The 21,233-nt window shown below is 38.9% G+C and overlaps 1 protein-coding gene across 7 annotated transcripts in view; it reads right to left on the minus strand.

Annotated features, from left to right (window-relative positions):
• Window positions 1–21,233, minus strand: part of PLAAT1 (phospholipase A and acyltransferase 1) — a 28,040-nt gene that overhangs the window by 4,561 nt on the left and 2,246 nt on the right. For all 7 annotated transcript variants that reach the window (XM_051818913.2, XM_051818914.2, XM_051818916.2 and 4 more), the window contains 2 exons: window positions 11,548–11,686; window positions 2,159–2,424 (listed from right to left, as the gene is read on the minus strand). In XM_051818913.2, coding sequence (XP_051674873.1) covers window positions 2,159–2,424; window positions 11,548–11,686 — 405 coding nt within the window. The remainder of the gene's footprint in view (window positions 1–2,158; window positions 2,425–11,547; window positions 11,687–21,233) is intronic.

Below are 21,233 nucleotides of genomic sequence, written 5' to 3' on the forward strand. Positions count from 1 at the left end.
AACCAAAAAAAAAATGCTTCTAATATCCATCCCCCCTTCTTTTAGCAACTGGTTTTCAAAAAAGAAAGTTTTTTAGTGACTTTATCGAGGCGTGGTTGACAAGCAGTTGCAGATATTTAATATGTACAACTTAATGTGTTTGGAGGTAAGTACATATGAAATTATCACAATCAATGCCATAAGTCATCCATCATCTCCAAAAGCTTATTCAGTCCTTTGTTGATTTTTGTTGTTTTGTTTTGTTAGATAGTTTTTTCCTCTTTTGAGGCAAGAGCACCAAACTCAAAAATCTACCTTCTTAGCAAGTTTATAAGTATGCAGTACAATACTGTCAGTCATAAGACCTGTGATGTAGAGCAGGTCTCCAGAACTTAGTCATCTTGAAAAACTGAAGTATGCACCTTTTGACCAACTGTTGCCCATTTCCAAAACTCTAATAAGTAGAGAAATAAAAATTGTTGAGTGCAATAGACAACCTTATTTCTAACAAAAAAGACTAGGCATGAAACCTATTTCCTGATTGTACCATTAGTTTTCAATGCAGAGGTGAACAGGAATTTATATGTGTCCTCTGTGTTCTGGCTCAAAAGCAATTTATTGCTACATACGAACAGATCATTTGTTATGATAATGTGTTTCTTAATGAGCATAAATTTCCAATTAAATTATTTCCTAATGAAAACAAATGTATCCTTTCATTATGTTTTATCTTCCATTTGTCCAAGTCTTCATAAAAAGAACTGTATCCTCATTTCTTAGAAGTTTATATAACAGAATCACCATTACAATTTACTAGGAGGTAGAATAAATTTGAGTTTAAAGTATTATTAAAATTTCCTAGTCTCGGGGCCAGTGCCATGGCGCAGTAGGTTAATCCTCTGCGTGCAGTGCCGGCATCCCATATGGGCACTGGTTCTAGTCCCGGCTGCTCCTCTTCCCATCCAGCTCTCTGCTGTGGCCTGGGAAAGTAGTGGAAGATGGCCCAAGTCCTTGGGCCCCTGCATCCACATGGGAGACCGGGAAGAAGCTCCTGGTTCCTGGCTTTGGATCGGTGCAGCTCCGGCCCTTGTGGCCATTTGGGGAGTGAACCATCAGATGGAAGACCTCTCTCTCTGTTTCTCCCTCTCATTGTCTGTAATTCTACCTCTCAAATCAATAAATAAATCTTAAAAAAATTTTCCTAGTCTTATTCTTCAAAGTTTTACTCTTGCTTTTTAAGTTTTCATATGTAACAACTCCCTGTAGTTTAAAATCTATTAAATAACTTTCCATATGTATTTTGGGTGAAGAGGACTTCCTCTTGATAATAGTTTCATATATTTGTCCTTTTATATCACTCCACTTTAATACAACTTTGGGTTGAAATACCAATGATGGAATTGTTTGGCAGGGCTGAGAAGTAGAGAACGGGCAACTGAATTAAGAATGCTATTATTCAGGAATTTGCTATACTACTTAATAATGGTAGTAATTGACAAAATTACCAGGTACTTTAAAAATTAAGTCAGTTAATCCATTGAAAGTCACCTGAGAGTTTAAAGAATGATAGGACCTATATAAAAGTACTAAATTTCACTGAAATTAATATTAGAAGGAAATAGAAAGCATTTGCAAATCCACCAAGACACATTATCAGTTGGCTTCTGTCCACTAATGGAAAAGAGTCTCAAAATAATCATTTATGTTTCTGGCAAATGAACTCCCACTTGAAAAAGTCAACATGTTTTGCAATATACGAAGGTCTTCAAAAAAGTTTATGGATAATGGATTAAAAGATAAGTTTATTTTGGTACAAAAATATTGAAACGCATGCATAGTGTTTCCTGTGATATATTTTCCATGAGCCTTTTGAAGACCCCTTCTATGCAATATGTCATAAATATTTTTACACCAAAATAAACTTATTCTTTCCTTTAATTTAATTTTCCATGAACTTTTGAAGTAACTTGTATGAAGTTACTGATTTGAGATTGTTTTATTGTGGGAAAATAATGGAAGGGTGAAAGGCAGTAATACTGAAAAAAAGCCCCATGGCACTGATTCCACTTCAAGATCCTTTTGGCTCAAAATTCACAATATCCAAATTTAAGTCTCTGTTGATCATCAATTTGCTGCATGATCTGAAGTAAGCTTTATGTATCTCCTAAAGAAAACTCACCTGCTCAGAAATTCCTTCTCCATAGCGAAGCAAAGTTACAAAGTGTTCGCAGTTGTTGACAAGTAAATCATAAGCAACTTCCTGTCCGATAATAAACTCTGACCGTTTCATGACTTCATCCACAGGGAGGGGGGAGTACATCTCATCATACTTATTGTTTATTCTATAGGTGTCATTTCCCACCACATCCTTCAAGAGCTGCATCTTCACCACAGCCTTTGTGCTGAACATGGACTTGGCACTTGCGAAGGATGCAGGAACTCCATCTGTAAGAAGAACCCAGGTTTGCAAGGAGCAATGACCCAAACCTGTGAATGCCAATACCACTCAAAGGTTTTGGAAATTCCTGGATATTTAGACCTAGCTCTGTCTAATGCAGCATCAAACCAATAGGCACTTCATCTTATCAGCCTTAAGCACTCATCCCACAAGTTAGCTGCAATATTTATTATGAGTGAGAATATAAGAAAAACTTTTTGAAAGTTCATGATTTCCCCTAGAACAAACTGGGTGAGAATATTCCACCTATTCTTAGGAAACACGTTCCCGATTAGTCGGCACTATTACTAGGATCTTAATGGAGGTTCCTAACATACCACAGATAAGATCATTGCCCATTTTTCTACAAAGCTCTCTCTCAGCTTTTGAACACTTCCAAAGTAACAGCTTGGTGCTTAGCAATAGTGCATTATGGGGCTGGAGGCGTGGCTTACTAGGTTAATCCTCTGCCTGCGGCGCCAGCACCCCAGGTTCTAGTCCCGGTCAGGGCGCCAGATTCTGTCCCAGTTGCTCCTCTTCCAGTCCAGCTCTCTGCTGTGTCCCAGGAGTGCAGTGGAGGATGGCCCAGGTCCTTGGGCCCTGCACCCGCATGGGAGACCAGGAGGAAGCACCTGGCTCCTGGCTTCAGATCAGCGCAGTGCGCCAGCCGCAATGCACCAGCCATAGCGGCCACTTGCGGAGTGAAACAAAGGAAAAAGGAAGACCTTTCTCTCTGTCTGTCTGTCTGTCTCTCTCTCTCTCTCTCTCTCTCTCACTGTCTAACTATGCCTGTAAAAAAAAAATAGTGCATTATTATTTGTAGGATTCTTGTAGCACCTAAGCCACAGTCCCCACTTACACCTCTATACACACATTCAATTTTTTTTTTTTCAGAAAACTTTAACTTCATGCATTTCATAAATACAACTTTAGGAATATAGTGATTTTCCCACTGTGGCTGCCCTCTCACCCAGACTCCCACCCCTCTTCCTCCTCCTTCTCCTATTCCTATTTTATTTTTTTACTAAGATCTATCTTCAATTAATTTATACACATACAATTAACTCTATACTAAGTAGAGTTCAACAGATCATATGAAAAAAATAATTGTCCCTCAATAGTTGAGACAAAGACTATTCAAAGTCATTGCATCTTGAAGTGTTAATTTCACACCTATAGATTACCTTTTAGTTATCATAGGTCAGGGAGAACATATAGTATTAGTCCTTTGGGGACTGGATTATTTCGCTAAGTATAATGTTGTTCAGTTTGATCCATCTTATTGCAAAGACAGGATTTTTTTTTACCACTGTGTAGTATCCCACGGTGTACATATCCCATAATGTATTTATCCAGTCTTCAGTTGATGGGCATTTGGGTTGATTCTATATCTTATCTATTGTGAACTGCGCTGCAATAAACATGAGGGTACAGAAAAGTCTATCAAATACTAATTTCATTTCCCTTGGATAAATTCCCAGGAGTGGGATGGCTGGGTCATGTGGTAGGTCTATATTCAGATTTCTGAGGTATCTCCATTCTGTCTTCCATATTGGCTTTACCAGTTTACATTCCCACCTACAGTGAATTAGGATACCTTTTCCCCCACATCCTTGCCAGTATTTGTTGTTCATTGATTTCTGTATGAAAGCCAATCTAACAGGGTCAAGGTGAAACTTGACTGTGATTTTGATTTGCATTTCCCTGACAGCTAGTGATTCTGAGCATATTTTCATTAGTCTGTTGGCCATTTGTATTTCCTCTTTCGAAAAAAACCTGTTTAAGTCCTCTGCCCATTTCTTAAGTTGGTTGTTTGTTTTGTTGTTGTTGGGTTTCTTGATTCTTTATATATTCTGGTTATTAATTCTTTCTCAGTTGCATAGCTTACAAATATTTTCTCCCATTCTGTTGGTTGCCCCTTCACTTTGCTGAGTGTTTCTTTTGCAGTGCAAAAGCTTCTCAATTTGAAGTAATCCCATTTGTTAATTTGGCTTAGAGTGCCTGTGTATCTGGGGTCATTTTTGAGAAGTCTTTACCTATGCCAATGTCTTTTAGGGTTTCCCCAATGTCTCTAATAATTTGATGGTATCAGCTCATAGATTTAGGTCTTTAATCCATTTTGAGTGGATTTTTGTGTAATGTGTAAAGTAGGAGCCTTGCTTCATACTTCTGCATGTAGAAATCCAGTTCTCCCAGCACCATTTCTTGAAGAGATTGTCCTTAATTGGTTTTAGCTACTTTGTCAAAGATAAGTTGGTTGTAGATGCATGGGTTGATTTCTGGTGTTTCTATTCTGTTCCATTGGTCTATCCATCTGTTTCTGTACCAGTACCAGGCTATTTTGATTATAACTTCCCTGTAGTATGTCTTGAAATCTGGTATTGTGATGGCTCTGGCTTTATTTTTGTGGTATAAGTTTGCTTTAGCTATTTGAGGTCTCCTGTGCCTCTATATGAATTTCAGCATCATTTTTTCTATATCTGAGAAAAATGTCCTTAATATTTTAATTAGGATCATTTTCAATCTGTAAATCACTTTCAGTAATATGAACATTTAATGATATTGATTATCCAATCCATGAACATTAAAGATTTTTCCATTTTTTTGTGTCTTCTCCTATTTATTTCTTTAATGTTTTGTAATTCTCCTCAAAGATAACTTTGACATTCTGGTAAAATTTATTCCAAGGTATTTCATTTTTTGTTAGCACTTCTAAGATTGATCTTAGAAGTTCTTTCTCAACTGTGCAATTGTCTGTGTATAAAATTGCTGTAGATTATTGTGTTTTGATTTTATACCATGCCACTTTACCAAACTCTTCTATGAGTTCCAATAGTCTCTTAGCGGAGTCTTTTTTTGTATCCCCTATATATAGTATAATGTCATTTACAAATACGGATAGTTTTAAGTTGTCCTTCCCAATTTGTATCCATTTGATTTCTTTTTCTTGCCTAATGGTTCTAGCTAAAACTTTCAGGACAATATTAAGAGTGGGCAACCTTGTCTATTACCAGATCTCAGTGGGAATGCTTCCAACTTTTCCCCATTCTGTAGGATTCTGGTCATGGGTTTATCATAAATTGCCTTGATTATGTTGAAGACTGCTCCTTCTATACCTAATTTGTTTAAAGTCTTCATCATGAATGGCTGTTGTATTTTATCAAATGCTTTCTCTGCATCTACTGAGATAATTATATGGTTTTTATTCTGCAGTTTGTTAATGTGATCTATCACAATGATTGATTTGGGAATGCTAAAAATTCCGTACATACCAGGAATAAATTCCACTTGGTCTGGGTGAATGATCATTCTGATGTGTTGTTGGATTTGATTGGATAGTATTTTGTTGAGGATTTTTGCCTCTATGTTCATCAGGGAAATTGGTCTATAGTTCTATTTCACTTTTATATCTTTTTTAGGTTTAGCGATTAAGGTGATGTTGGCTTCATAGAAGGAGATTTGGAGGATTCCCTCTCTTTCAATTGTTTTGAATAGCTTGAGAAGAATTGGAGTTAGTTCTTCTTTAAATGTCTGGTAGAATTAAGCAGTGGAGCTATCCAGTCCTGGGCTTTTCATTGTTAGGAAGGTCTTTAATACTGATTCAATTTCTGTCTTGATTATTGGTCTTTTTAGGTTTTCTATATCTTCAAGGCTCAATATAGGTAGGCTGTATGTGTCCAGGGATGTATCCATTTCCTCTAGGTTTCCTAATTTGTTGGCATACAGCTCTTTGTAATAATTTCTGATGACTCTCTTCATTTCTGTTATGTCTGTTGTTCCATTTCTTTTTCATCTCTAATTTTAGTGATTTGGGTCTCCTTTTTTTTGGTTAGTTGGACCTATGGTGTGTCAATTTTATTTTTTCAAAAATTTGTATCAGGCCTATGTTGTCTGAATTTTTTTTAATTTTTTCATTTCATTGAGAATTTGTATTATTTTTGTTTCAATTTTGTTTATTTCTTATTTAATTTTAATTATTTCTTTTCTCCTATTAGTTTTCAGTTTGGTTTGCTATTGTTTTAATAAGTCCTTCAGATGCAATGATATCTCATTTATTTGGTGCCTTTCCAATTTCTTGATGTAGGCACCAATTGCTATAAACTCTCCTCTTAACACTGCTTTTATTGTATCCCATAAATTTGATATGTTATACTTTTGTTTTCATTAGTTCCCAGAAATTTTTTGATTTCTCTTCTGATTTTTTGCAATGACCCACTGTTCGTTCAGGTGCATGTTGTTCAGTCTCCATGTTTTACATGTGTTTTAGAGATTCCTGAGTGTTGACTTCCAGCTTTATTCCATTATGGTCTGAGAATTTGCATGGTATGATTTTGATGTTTTTGAATTTGTTGAGACTTGCTTTATGGCCTAGAATATGGTCAATCCTAGACACAGTTCCATGCACTGGTGAGAAGAACATATTCTGCAACCTTCAAGGTATCAGTCAGCTGAGGTCATGCTAAAGTTCTGCTTTTTTTTTTTTTAAAGAAATAGTAATTTTATTGAAATAGGTCACAGCAGCCAAACCAAGAGCTGAAGTGTTTTTTGTCCCCCACAGTGTTCACTTTCCAGGCACTTTTTAAATTTTTTTAAACTTTTATTTAATGAATATAAATTTCCAAAGTACAGCTTATAGATTACAATGGCGCCGGCGCCGTGGCTCAATAGGCTAATCCTCCACCTTGCGGCGCCGGCACACCGGGTTCTAGTCCCGGTTGGGGCGCCGGATTCTGTCCCGGTTGCCCCTCTTCCAGGCCAGCTCTCTGCTATGGCCAGGGAGTGCAGTGGAGGATGGCCCAGGTGCTTGGGCCCTGCACCCCATGGGAGACCAGGAAAAGCACCTGGATCCTGGCTCCTGCCATCGGATCAGTGCGGTGCGCCGGCTGCAGCGGCGGCCATTGGAGGGTGATCCAACGGCAAAGGAAGACCTTTCTCTCTGTCTCTCTCTCTCTCACTGTCCACTCTGCCTGTCAAAAATAAAAAAAAAAAAAAAAAAAGATTACAATGGCTTCCCCCACCCATAGCCTCCTTCCCACCTGCAACCCTCCATTCTCCCACTCCCTCTCCCCTTCCATTCACATCAAGATTCATTTTCAATTCTCTTTATATACAGAAGATTAGTTTAGTATATATTAAGTAAAGATTTCAACAGTTTGCATCCACACAGAAACACAAAGTGAAAAAATACTGTTTCAGTACTAGTTATAGTATTAAATCACAATGTACAGCACATTAAGAACAGAGATCCTACATGAGGAGTAAGTGTACAGTGACTCCTGTTGTTGACTTAACAAACTGACACTCTTGTTTATGGCTTCAGTAATCACCCTAGGCTCTAGTCATGATTTGCCTAGGCTATGGAAGCCTTTTGAGTTCACCGACTCTGATCATATTTAGACAAGACTATAGTCAAAGTGGAAGTTCTTTCCTCCCTTCAGAGAAAGGTACCTCCTTCTTTGATGACCTGTTCTTTCCACTGGGCTCTCACTTGCAGAGATCTTTCATATAGGTTTTGTTTTGTTTTGTTTTTTTGCCAGAGTGTCTTGGCTTTCCATGCCTGAAATACTCTCATGGGCTTTTCTGCTGGATTCAAATGCCTTAAGGGCTGATTCTGAGGCAAGAGTGCTATTTAGGACATCTGCCATTCTATGAGTCTGCTGTGTATCCTGCTTCCCATGTTGGAGTGTTCTCCCTTTTTTATTGTATCAGTTAGTATTTGCAGACACTAGTCTTGTTTATGTGTTCCCTTTGACTCTTGGTCCTATCATTATGATCAATTGAGAACAGAAATTGATCACTTGGACTAGTAAGATGGCATTGGTAAACAAGATAAGAGTCGGAGAACTCAAGGGGCTTCCATAGCCTTGGAAACTCATGACTGGTGCATAGGGAGATTACTGATGCCATAAACAGGAGTGTCAATTGGTAAAGTCAACAACAGGAGTCACTGTGCACTTACTCCTCATGTAGGATCTCTGTCCTTAACGTGCTGTACACTGAGGCTTAATGCTATAACGAGTACTCAAACAGTATATTTCACTTTGTGTTTCTATGGGGGTGCAAACGATTGAAATCTTTACTTAATGTACACTAAACTGATCTTCTGTTAAAAAAAAAAAAAAAAAAAAGAAACTATCAATTCCCAACTTGACTCTCACTGGGATTAAACATGACAATAGGTCTGATCTGATTTCATCATCATTTAAAAAAAAATCATCTATTATTTTTCACTTTATGTTTCTGTGTGGGAACAAACTGTTGAAATCCTTACTTAAGGTATACTAAGCTGATCTTCTGTATACTAAGATAATCGAAAATGAATCTTGATGTGAATGGAAGGGGAGAGGGAGTGGGAAAGGGGAGGGTTGTGGGTGGGAGGGACGGTGTTGGGGGGAAAGCCATTGTAACCCATGAGACGTACTTTGGAAATTTATATTCATTAAATAAAAGATAAAAAAAAAAAAAAAAAAAAAAAGAAAAGAAAAGTTATCCGTGATTTGCTAAGTCCATAGACTAGACTCTTGTTTAATGCCTTTCTAGAATCATATGATCAATAAATACTTATTGAATAAAATAACCATTCTGTGTTGCTCTCAAGGGCAATGTTGGGAGGCTATCTTGTAATAAAGGACCATTTTATAGCAAAAAAAAAAAAAAAAAAAAAAAAAAAAAAAAAAAAGATGGCATTGGTACATGCCACCTTGATGGGATTGAATTGGAATCCCCTAGCACGTTTCTAACTCTATCATTTGGGGCAAGTCAGCTTAAGCATGTCCCAAATTGTACATCTCTTCCCTCTTTTATTCCCACTCTTATATTTAACAGAGATCACTTTCAGTTAAGTTTCCACACTTAAGAATAATTGTGTATTAATTACAGAATTCAACCAATAGTATTAAGTAGAACAAACAAAAACAATACTAAAAGGGATAAAGTATTAATTTGTTCATCAACAGTCAGGGCTATGGGTGATCAAGTCACCGTTTCTCATAGTGTCCATTTCACTTCAACAGGTTTCCTTTTTGGTGCTCTGTTAGTTGTCACCGATCAGGGAGAACATATGATATTTGTCCCTTTGGGACTGGCTTATTTCACTCAGCATAATGTGTTCCAGATTCCTCCATTTTGTTGCAAATGACCAGATTTCATTGTTTTTGACTGGTGTATAGCATTCTAGAGAGTACATTCTTAATAGAGTAAGGTTCTGCTTTTCTTTAGCCAGCTCCTTTGGCTAAGAAAGTAAGTCCTAAACCAAAGCTCACCTGCTAAGCACTGTCCACTAGATGTAGCTCCATGCCATGTCCCAATGACCTGTTAACCATTCCTGGTGCACTGCCACTCAACCTCAGCTACCTTTATTGGAAAGCATTTGCCTACATTGCCAGAAACCTGTGTAGACTGGTCTGCCACTGCCAGTACTGGAGGCTAGACAGGTAATTACTCAGTTTAAAGGTCTAATGCCAGACCGTGGGCCCTCCCCGTGGCCTGCACTGCAGCTGCTAAACTCTGCATGTCCAGGTGAGCAACAAGAGGAAAGGCATCTCCATAAACAGTGTTGAGAAATGGTTCCTTTTCTAGGGACTAAAAGTGAACTTTCATTTCTACTACTCTTTTGCCTATTTTCCTTCTCAGTGGTGTAATATTTCCAGTTAATATCTCACATTAAAGGTTCTTGCAAGTTGCAAGTCCTTAGGGCTTGTATGAGGACACTTCAAAAAGTGCACAGAAAATGGAATTAAAAGATAAGTTTACTTTAATGCAAAATAATTTTGGGATCTATGCATAGCTTTTCAAGAATACACATTTTCCACGGATGTTTTTGAAGTAACTTTATATATCCTATTTAGAATTACTTTTTTTTTTTTTAACTAGCCCAATGACAAAATTAGGAAATGGAAGTTTGGAGAAGTAAAGTTGCTTGGAAAGCACACCACAATAGTTAATAGAACCAAACTGAATTTCTATCTCTAGGATAAAAGCCCAATGCTTGAAACCATTCATATGGATTTTAAAATGTAAAGTTACATCTTATGCAGGTACGTGATGGAGCTTCTAGATAGTGTTCAAACCCCTAGTACAGGTTATCTGTAGGGCAGCACCACCTCTGCTCTTTATGTAGTTTCCATCAGTACAGCAATGAATTTGCCTTTTTGTTTAAGCCAAGTCCAGCTTTATGTTACAAGAAACCAAAGAATTCATCTAAATACAGACTCCTAATATTCTGTGGTGAAATCATAAGTTAATTATTCTTTATTCAGCATTAGCCATTGTCTATTTTTAAACCATTATAAATGGAACAGATGTGAATACCTTAGAGAGAAGTATCCATCTACATCTTTAAATATATCCCCAGAATGGAAGGCTAGAAGTACAAATACAGGATAAGAGCATATGAACTCTTTTTAAGGCTCTTAGCATACACTGTCAAATAATTTTTGTGAACACCTTTATCCATCAACAGTTCCATCAATAAGATCTTTGTATTCCTTTCACTATATCCTCAATAACCCTGACTGACATCACATTTTAGCTTTTGCTAATAAGACAAAAACTGTTTTATTTTACAATTCCTAGATGACTAGAATATTGGAATTAAATCTGTGTTTGTGTGTGTGTGTGTGTGTGTGTATGAGAGAGAGATAGAGATTCTTTTCTTCTTATGCAAACTGTTCATAATTCATAATCCTCACTTATTTGTGGGGATTTTGGTGTTTGCTGTCCCTTTGCTGCAGGGCACTCTCCCCAGATCTCATCTGAGTGCTTTCCTCACCTCTTTCTTGCTTTTCTTCAAATGCCTTCTTATAAAATTTTCCTCACCACTTCATTTACAACTGCGGTACCTCCAAACTCCACCACACTATCCTCAGCTGTTGTCATCCCATTTCATTGACTTCTTTTTTCCACATCACTCATCTGCACTCTGACATCTATTTCTGTAATTTGCAGTGGTATTTTTCATAGCAAGAATTGGTGTTATTAGCCTTTGGTCTTCAAATATCCTTCCTAAACCTAGATATGCTGGGTTTATCTACCTGCAACATTTTGTTTCTTTTTGTTTGATGATTTCATTCATGACTCCTCATTCCAAGAAAACTAAAAAGTTTCCAGAAACCACTGGAAACAATCCTTACCTGTAGGTGCTATGTTAATAACATAACCATCACCTAAGTACAGTGCCCAATGCTGATAGCCAGGACGGAATACTTCAATCAAGTCCCCTGGGTAGGGATTGCCAGGGTAGGTCAAACTGAAGCAATCATTGAACTCCATCTGCAACGACAGACACAAAGAAGTTCTAGCTGATAGAACTTGCCCAGAGAGAATCAGCTTAAGGATCCCCCAGAGGCAAAGGCATACAGACCCATACCACTGTCTTTTTAGCTGAATTGAGTCCAACACTGAAGCATGTGAGCACATGTAACAAATGGAGAAAGAAGTTGTCTGCCATTGCTTCTCATTCTGATGAAATCCAGTGTTGGGGTCTCAAGCCCAGTGCTAGCCCCTAACCAGCAGGGGCAGTGCAAGCACTCCCCAACAAGGTAAGGTCGATGGGTGATGAACACACAACAAGCATCCGTGAGTTCTGTCGAAGCAGGAACCGCTTTATTGAAGAAGTGTACAGGCTTATAAAGCTTAGAAGGACATGCACAGTAGGGGAGCCAATCAGAGAAAAGGTCATGCAGGCATGGGTGGACCACGCACAGGGGCATCTTAAGCAAAGTATAGGGATCATGCACTGTCCACATGTCCAGAACTAAAGCAGACCTATCCCTGCAGGTGGTCTGATCTTACATAGCTTAACCATGGCAGCTGTAGACACGCCCCTCGAACATCTGCCAGGCGCCATATTGTAATGGAGATTTTAGGCAATGCCCAACAATCCAGTGGCACAAACATTTTATCATTCTCTCTTGGTAAATTTAACTTACCTTATACAAAATTTCTAAAGTGTTAAATATAATATATGCCCTGTTTGGACTAGAAAGGGAAAAAATGTGAACTTAACAGGTATCTGTTTTACTAGGTAAATACTCGGTCCATGACTATAGGAAAAGACAGGATAAAGTGTTTATGCTTGTACTGAGCAAGAGAAAGTCAGGAAACAAAAGGATAAGATTAGAAGCCTTTCAGCCTTTCATTTAGCAGCATAAAAATCAAGGAGCAGAGGCATATGTGGATGCTGGTTTTCTGTGATATTAGAACTCTGAAAATAAAAAGATATATTCCAGGCTCAGATGGTGCCCGGCCAGAAATTCAGGTGTAATGTAGGTTATAGGATATTTCTTCCTTGTTAAGAACTTTGTTGTGGATTGTGTAAGTGTAGGGATTCTGGCTTCCATTCACTACCAAATGATAAATGCCCTTTGTTATATTACACACCACAGATGCCACCACTGAGTCCCATCACTCCCTTTACTGCCCCACTTACTGTCTGACTGCTCATTTCCTGACTTCAGAAGCAGTGCAAGGCGGTCCACAGCAGGAGTGGGACATGAGCACAGAAAGGCTGGGGAGTTCATCACATTGATGAATATGTCTGAAAGTTCTAAGTTTGGTGAGTTTTTTGTTTTCCCCTGCTAAGTCAATACTTATCAGAAAGAACATTTAAGTCTCTGAGGGTTGATTTATATGAAGAGTTACATTTTCTGTGTATGACCTAAAAGTAGAATGACTCAGCAAGAGGGAGTTAAGTATGTCTGTCATGAGTGGACTCAAGATCTAGTCATGAGTGGAATCAAGATCTAATGCTTTGTCGACATTGAATCTCTAATTGACAACAGTGTTCCTTCTCATCTCACTCTACTACAGATTTGAACACTCAATTACAAAATAATTCTGAGTGCCAGAAATATAAACTTCCAAATCATTTAAGTTATAATTATAATAGCTCAGGCTAAGGACTTGGAATGTAGACTATGGTTTTTCTGGCACTCTAAAGATCTTTTTTGCAGCATTCAATAATGGAAGGGTGTTTTCCCAAGTATTTGTATACCATCTGTTGAAACTTCAATCATCATACTGCCACAGAAATGTGGCCAAATGTGAGCTGTCCATCTGTTGAAAAATAACTACTAAAACAACTTTATGGAAACAATCAAGTCTAACCACTCTCTCAAATATGCCTGAGCCTCATCAATACGGCAGTTCACAATTGAACCCCATGGGTACTAAAAGGAAAAATAGATAATTCACTATAATATAAAAAAAAACACATTGACCAAGAAGAGGAAGCAGCAAACATACACTGCTGTTGACTGGAATTCCCAAATTCAGCCAAGTTTATAATGAGAACCATCATTTACAGGGAGCACATGGTGTAACTTTTTTTTCCAATGCACTATCTCATTTAACCCCATTTCACTGAAAAACACCCTCACAATGATCTGAGACTATCATATTATTATCTCATTTTATAGATAAAATGCTACAGTAGCATACCAGCTTTTGGAAAATACCCACCAAAACCATTATATTAGAAAAATATAGATGAAGAATAGCAGTGCAAAGTGTTAATGATGCAAGCCCTTCTCTCAGACTTCTACTTACTACTTGCTAGTTCTTTTCAATTTGGGCTGGTAACTCAGACAGTCTGTTTCCTCATTAGGAAAACAAGCATAAGAATATAAGACTGACTTGTTTATCTCAAAAAGCTTTTATAAGAAACCCTTTGTGAATGAAAAGCTGTTGTAAGTACTTTGTGGCAGGCAAGAGCCACACAGGTGGATGGTAAGAATGAGGTGGCTCTTTGTGAAAGGTACATTTGGGTCACAGTCCATGTAGATTTCAGTTCCTCACCCTCGCTTCCAATCAGGATAATTCTGAGATGGGTGATTCTGCTGCAAAGTCTTATGATAGTTAACACATTTTCAATTTCTGACACACAGTTTGCAAATTGATTTATGAAGTGTAAGTTAACTGATTTCACCAAGATTATTATATTCATGAAAACAGCTGAAAGGATAAGAGAAAAAGAATTTCATATGAGTAAGCCCTCAAGAATCTAAGGGAGGGGGCTAAGAGTTGTGGGGCAGCAAATTAAGCCAGGTCTAGCAACGCCAGCATCTCATATTGGAGGCTAGTTTGAGTCCCAGCTGCTCCATTCCTGATCCAGCTCTCTGCTAATGTGCCTGGGAAAGCAGAAGATGATGGCCCATGTGCTTGGTGCCTTGCCACTGATGCTGGTATCCTGGATGGAGTTCCAGGCTCTTGGCTTTGGCTTGGCTTATCCTGGGCCACTTGAGGAGTGAATCAGAGGATGGAAGGAGAAGTAAACCAGTGGATGGAAGGAGAAGTAAACCAGTGGATGGAAGAACTGTCTCTGTTTTTCTATTTCTCTCTCATTGTCACTCTGCTTTTCAATTAAGTAAAAAATAAATCTTCAAAGAAAAAATAAGCTAAGTGAGGAGCCTACAGGCATATAGCTGTCTGAGTTCTGACACCAAACACTGAGAATCATGGCAGTTTTGTACAAAAAGGCCTTTCAGATGTTATCCAATCCAATGGTCCCCCAGCTTCTTTTAGCTGGGGAGACCTTGTATCAAACCACAAAACAGACTGACACAATAACAAAAAGCAACACTGCCCTGGGTGGCATCAGGGAGAGTGTGAGAGCTCCACCTGCCCCTCAGCCTGCTGCTTCTGCTGCTGCTACTGATGCTCCCAGGAATCCCAGCACTTCCAGGAAGATGGCTTGAATGAAACCCAACCAGTTCTAGTTCACCACCCTACCTCTCGGCCTGCAGTGTTGTCAAGATAAAGGAAATGGAATTAGGGAATTTGTTTTGATGGGTTCCAATTACCTATTATACAAAAGGTTTTCAGCAATTGGTGCTGAAATAACAAATGCAAATCTTCTATCTAAATCTCCTGTATATCTTCTGCTTTACACAAAAATTATTTCAGAAGAGATCACAGACCTAAATGGAAACTGTAAAACACAGAGGGAAAACATAGGAGAAACTTCACAAGATCTAGGATAGACAAAGAGTTTATAGATTGGTGCCAAAAGTAAGAACCATAACAGGAAAAAGCTGATAAATGGACCTCAAAATTAAACACTTTTGTACTGCAGACAGAAGATCCAACTCAATAAAAAGAGATGAAAAAAGAAATGCAACAACAGATACCACAGAAACAAAAAGAACCATCAGGAATTACCACAAAGAGCTGTATGCCAACAAAATGGGAAACCTAGAAGAAATGGATAGATTCCTAGACACATATAACCTACCAACCAAAATTGAGTCATGACAACACAGGAAACCTAAACAGATCAATAACCAAAAGGAAATTGAATCAGTAATAAAGGACCTCCCAACAAAGAAAAGCCCAAGAACAGACAGCTTCATTGCTGAACTCTACCAGACATTTAGGAAGAACTAATTCCAATTCTTCTCAAGCTATTTAAAACAACTGAAAGTGGCCAGCGCAGTGGCTCACTAGGCTAATCCTCTGCCTGCAACGCCAGCACCCCGGGTTTTAGTCCTGGTTGGGGCACCGGATTCTGTCCCGGTTTCTCCTCTTTCAGTTCAGCTCTCTGCTGTGGCCCGGGAGGGCAGTGGGCCCAGCACCAGCATGGGAGACCAGGAGGAAGCACCTGGCTCCTGGCTTCAGATCAGCAGAGTGTGCCGGCCATGGTGGTCATTTGGGGGGTAAACCAACGGAAGGAAGACCTTTCTCTCTCTTTTTCTCTCCACTGTCTAACTCTGCCTGCCAAAAACAAAAACAAAACAAAACAAAAAACAACTGAAAGAGAGGAAATCCTCCAAAATTCCTTCTATGAAGCCTGCATCACCTTAAATCCTAAGCCAGAAGAAAAAAACGACAGAGAAAGAGAACTACATACCAATTTCCCTGATGAACACAGATGCAAAAATCCTCAATGAAATATTAGCTAATTGAATCCAACAACACATCAGAAATATCATTCACCCAGATCAAGTGGGATTTATCCCTGAAATGCAGGGATATTTTAACATTTGAAAATCAACCAATATGATACAACACAATAACAAAAACTGAAGAATAAAAACCATATGGTTATCTCAACAGATGCAGAAAAAGCATTTGATAAAATACAACATCCTTTCATGATGAAAACCTTGAGTAAGTTTGGTACAGAAGGAACACTCCTGAATACAATGAAGACGATTTATGACAAACCCACGGCCAGCATCCTATTGACTGGAGAAAAGTTGAAAGCACTCGCGCTGAGATCCAGAACCAAACAAGAATGCCCACTCTCAGCATTGTTATTCAATATAGTCCTGAAAGTTTTAGCCAGAGCTATTAGGCAAGAAAATAAAAATTAAAGGGATAAAAATTGGATGGGAGGAAATTAAATAATCCCAATTTTCAGATGACATGATTCTATATATAATGGATCCAAAATACTTCACTGAGAGACTACTGTAACTCACAGAAGAGTTTGGTAAAGTGGCAGGATATAAAATCAACATAGAAAAATCAATGGCCATTGTATTCAGACAATGTCATGGCTGAGAATGAACTTTTAAGATCAATCCCGGCTGGCGCCATGGCTCATTAGGTTAATCCTCCGCCTTGCAGCGCCGGCACACGGAGTTCTAGTCCCGGTCGGGGCGCCAGATTCTGTCCCAGTTGCCCCTCTTCCAGGCCAGCCCTCTGCTGTGGCCAGGGAGTGCAGTGGAGGATGGCCCAAGTGCTTGGGCCCTGCACCCCATGGGAGACCAGGAAAAGCACCTGGCTCCTGGCTCCTGCCATCGGATCAGCGCGGTGCGCCGGCCGCAGCGCGCCGGCCGCGGCGGCCATTGGAGGGTGAACCAACGGCAAAGGAAGACCTTTCTCTCTGTCTCTCTCTCTCTCACTGTCCACTCTGCCTGTCAAAAAAAAAAAAAAATCAATCCCATTCACAATACCTCCAAGAAGAATTAAATAGTTTGGAATAAATTTAACCCAGAATGTCAAAGATCTCTATGAAAGATCTCTATGCTGAAAATCACAAAACACTAAAGAAAGAAATAGTAGAAGATATTAAAAAATGAAAAAATCTTCCATATTTCATGGATTGGAAAAAGCAACATCATCAGAATGTCCACACCACCAAAAGAAGTTTACAGATTCAATGTGATCACAATGAAAATACCAATGACATTCTTCCGATATCTAGAAAAATTGATGCTAAAATTAATATGGAAACACAAGAACCCTGAATAGCTAAAGCAATCTTATACAACAAAAGTAAATCTGGTGGCATCACAATACCTCATTTCACAACATACTACATGGCAATTATAATCAAAACAACCTGGTACTGGCACAAAAACAGACTTGTAGACCAATGGAACATAATAGAAACTCTAGAAATCAGACCACACATCTATAATCAACTTATCTGTGACAAAGGAGCTAAAATCAATCATTAGAGTAAGGACAGTCTCCTTAACAAATGGTGCTGGGGCCGACACTGAGCAGGTAAAGCCGCTGCTTGCAGTGCCAGCATCCCATATGGGCGCCAGTTCATGTCCCAGCTGCTCCACTTCTGATCCAGCTCTCTGCTGTGCCTGGGAAAGCAGTAGAAGATGGCCCAAGTTCTTGGGCCCCTGCACCCGCATGGGAGACCCAGAAGAAGCTCCTGGCTCCTGGCTTCAGATCAGCACAGCTCTGACCATTGCAGACAACTGGAGAGTGAACCAGTGGATGGAAGACCCCCCCACCACTTTTCTCTCTCTCTCTTTAACTCTTTCAAATAAATAAATAAATATTAAAAAAAAAAAAAATAGGGGCCAGCGCTGTGGTGCAGTGGGTTAATGCCCTGGCCTGAAGCACAGGCATCCCATATGGGCGCTGGTTCGAGTCCTGGCTGCTCCACTTCCCATCCAGCTTTCTGCTGTGGCCTGGGAAAGTGGTGGAAGATGACCCAAGTCCTTGGGAAACCTGGAAGAAGCTCCTGGATTCTGGCTTCAAATCAGCATAGCTACGACCACTGCAGCCAATTGGGGAGTGAGTCATCTAATGGAAGACCTTTCTCTCTCTCTACTTTTCCTCTCTCTGTGTAACTCTGCCTGTCAAATAAATAAACAAATCTTTTAAAAAATGGTGCTGGGGAAACTGGTTCTCCACATACAGAAGTATGAAACAAGACCCCTACCGTATACCTTACACAAAAATCCACTCAAAATGGACCAAAGATCTAAACCTATGACCTGATACCACAAAATTACTAGAGAACATTGGAGAATCTCAGCAAGACATTGGCATAGGCAAAGACTTCTTATAAAAGACCCCAGAAGCACAGGCAATCCAAGCCAAAATTCACAAATGGGATTACATCAAGCTGAAAAGCTTCTGTACTGCAAATGAAACACTCAGCAAAGTTAAGAGGCAATTGACAGAATGGGAGAAAATATTTGCAAACTACACAACTGATAAAGGCTTAACATCCAGAATCTACAAAGAGCTCAGGAAATTCAACAACAACAAAACGAACAATCCAGCTAAAAAATGAGCAAAGGACTTTAACAGACATTTTTCAAGAGAGGAAATTCTTATGGCCAACAGACACTTGAGAAGATACTCAGGATCACTAGCCATCAGGGAAATGCAAATCAAAACCACAGTGGGGTTTCACCTCACTCCAGTTAGAATGCCTCTCATACAGAAATAAACAAACAGCAATTGCTGGCAAGGATGTGGGGGAAAAGGTACCCTAATCCACTGTTGATGGGAATGTAAACTTGTGCGGCCACTGTGAAGACAGTATGGGGATGCCTGAGAAATATGAATATAGATCTACCATATAATCCAGCCATCTCACTCTTGAGAATGTACCCAAATTAAAAGAAATCAATATATGGAAATGTTATCTGTATCCCCATGTTCATTGCAGCACAATTCACAATAGTTAAGATATGGAATCAATCCAGATGTCCATCATCTGTTGACTGGATAAAGAAGTTATGGTATATAAACACTATGGAGTACTACTCAGCTGTAAAAAAAAATGCAATCCTGTCTTTTGCAACAAGATAAACACAACTGGAAATCATTATACTTAGTTAAATAAGCCAGTCCCAAAAAAGACATCTATCATTCATTTTCTCTAATGCAAGGTAACTATAGAGTAGCTTGAAATGTAATGTATTAGAGTGAAATAGACATTTTGAGATTCAATGATTGTTTATAGCCCTGTCCTGTTGAGAAACAGCGTTTTTTTGTTTTGTTTTGTTTTTTGTTTTCTGGTTTTTTTTTTTCCTCTTCATACTATTTATTGAACTATTTTACTTAGTGTAGGGCTAGATATACTATCACTAGGTAAACTGAAAACAGATCTTTGTAAAAATTAAGAGTGGGAATGTGAGAAGGAGGAGGAAGAAGGGTTGCAGCTTGAGCAGGAGGGAGGGTGGGGGGGAAGTGTCACTTTGTTCCTAAATATGTATATATGAAATACATGGAACTTGTGTAATTCAAATAAAATTAAGACAATTAAACACTTTTGTACTGCTGATGGTCCTGTTAAGCAGATGAAAAGACAAGTTCCATAGTAGAAGAGAATACATACAAGCTGCAGAGCTGAGAGAGAACATTTTAACCTATAAAGAATTCTCTAAATGCAACACTAAAAACAAAAAAGAAACAAAACCCAAAGAGCACAAATGGAACATGGGCAAAGAATACAAAGATACATTTTACCAAAGATACACAGATGTCAAGGAAGCCATGGTCAACATCATTAGCCACTAGGGAAATGCAAATGACAATAAGGAAACATCACAACACACCTATCAGAACACCTAAAAGAAAAAAACAGCAACAACGCCAAATGCTGACAACCATATGCAGGAACTGAATCAGTCATTCACTAGTGGTGGGACTGTACTGTGGTACACTCTCAGAGCAGTTTGGCAATTTCTTAAAAAATATATCCTGTAACCACTATACAATCCAGTAATTGCACTCCTAAGCATAGATCACAGAGAATGACAAAAACAAAGGCTATGTCCACCCAAAAACACCTCACGGAAATGTTTACAGCAGCTTTATTCATAATTGTCCATAATGGAATAAACCTGGATGACCTTCCATGGGTACATGATGTTGCAGGCCTATCACGCAGTATTACTAAAGAACAAACAGGAACAGGCTGTTGAACCATACGAAAGCCAGAATGAATCTTCATGGCATTGGGCTGAATGAAGAAAGAAAAGAAATACCATTTGTAAAACACTCTTGAAATAACCAAATTATAAATCTAGGAACAGTGGTTGCCTGAGGTGAAGCACCTAGCTGTGAGGGAGTGGGTGTGACCATCAAAGGGCCACAGGAGGGGCTCTGGGGGTGAAGGGATATCTTCAGACTGGTCAACACTGGGAACTAGGGTCACAGCTGAGGAAACCCACAGATGAGTTAAGGGTCAGACCTAAGTCACAAAGGTGCTGAGAAAACTAGAATTCCATTTCATGTTTATGTTTTTACTCCGACTTCCTGTTCCTTCTTTATAACACTGCTTAACATCACTCACCAAAGGAATTGCTACAAGACATTTCCTCCTTTCCTTCTTCTCAAAGACCCATGAGACAAGAGAAGTTGCAAAACCAGGCAGACATATATTTCAAACAACACAGGAAGCTTCCAACCTGCATATGCAGAACCAGACAGTCATGGGAAGTGGAGTCTTGCTGGGGAAGTCCCGCCCCTCTCTTGCCAGGACATGTTAGGTAGGGTTAGAAACAGAAGCAAGGTGCCTAAACTCATACCCTAGGCTGATGACTGTATTCTATCTGCATATGTGATTTGTTTTACTTCAACTATATTTACCAAAAATGACAGAACAATTAAA

The sequence above is a fragment of the Oryctolagus cuniculus genome, chromosome 4, assembly GCF_964237555.1.
Source record: "Oryctolagus cuniculus chromosome 4, mOryCun1.1, whole genome shotgun sequence".
Classification (NCBI taxonomy): Eukaryota; Metazoa; Chordata; class Mammalia; order Lagomorpha; family Leporidae; genus Oryctolagus; species Oryctolagus cuniculus.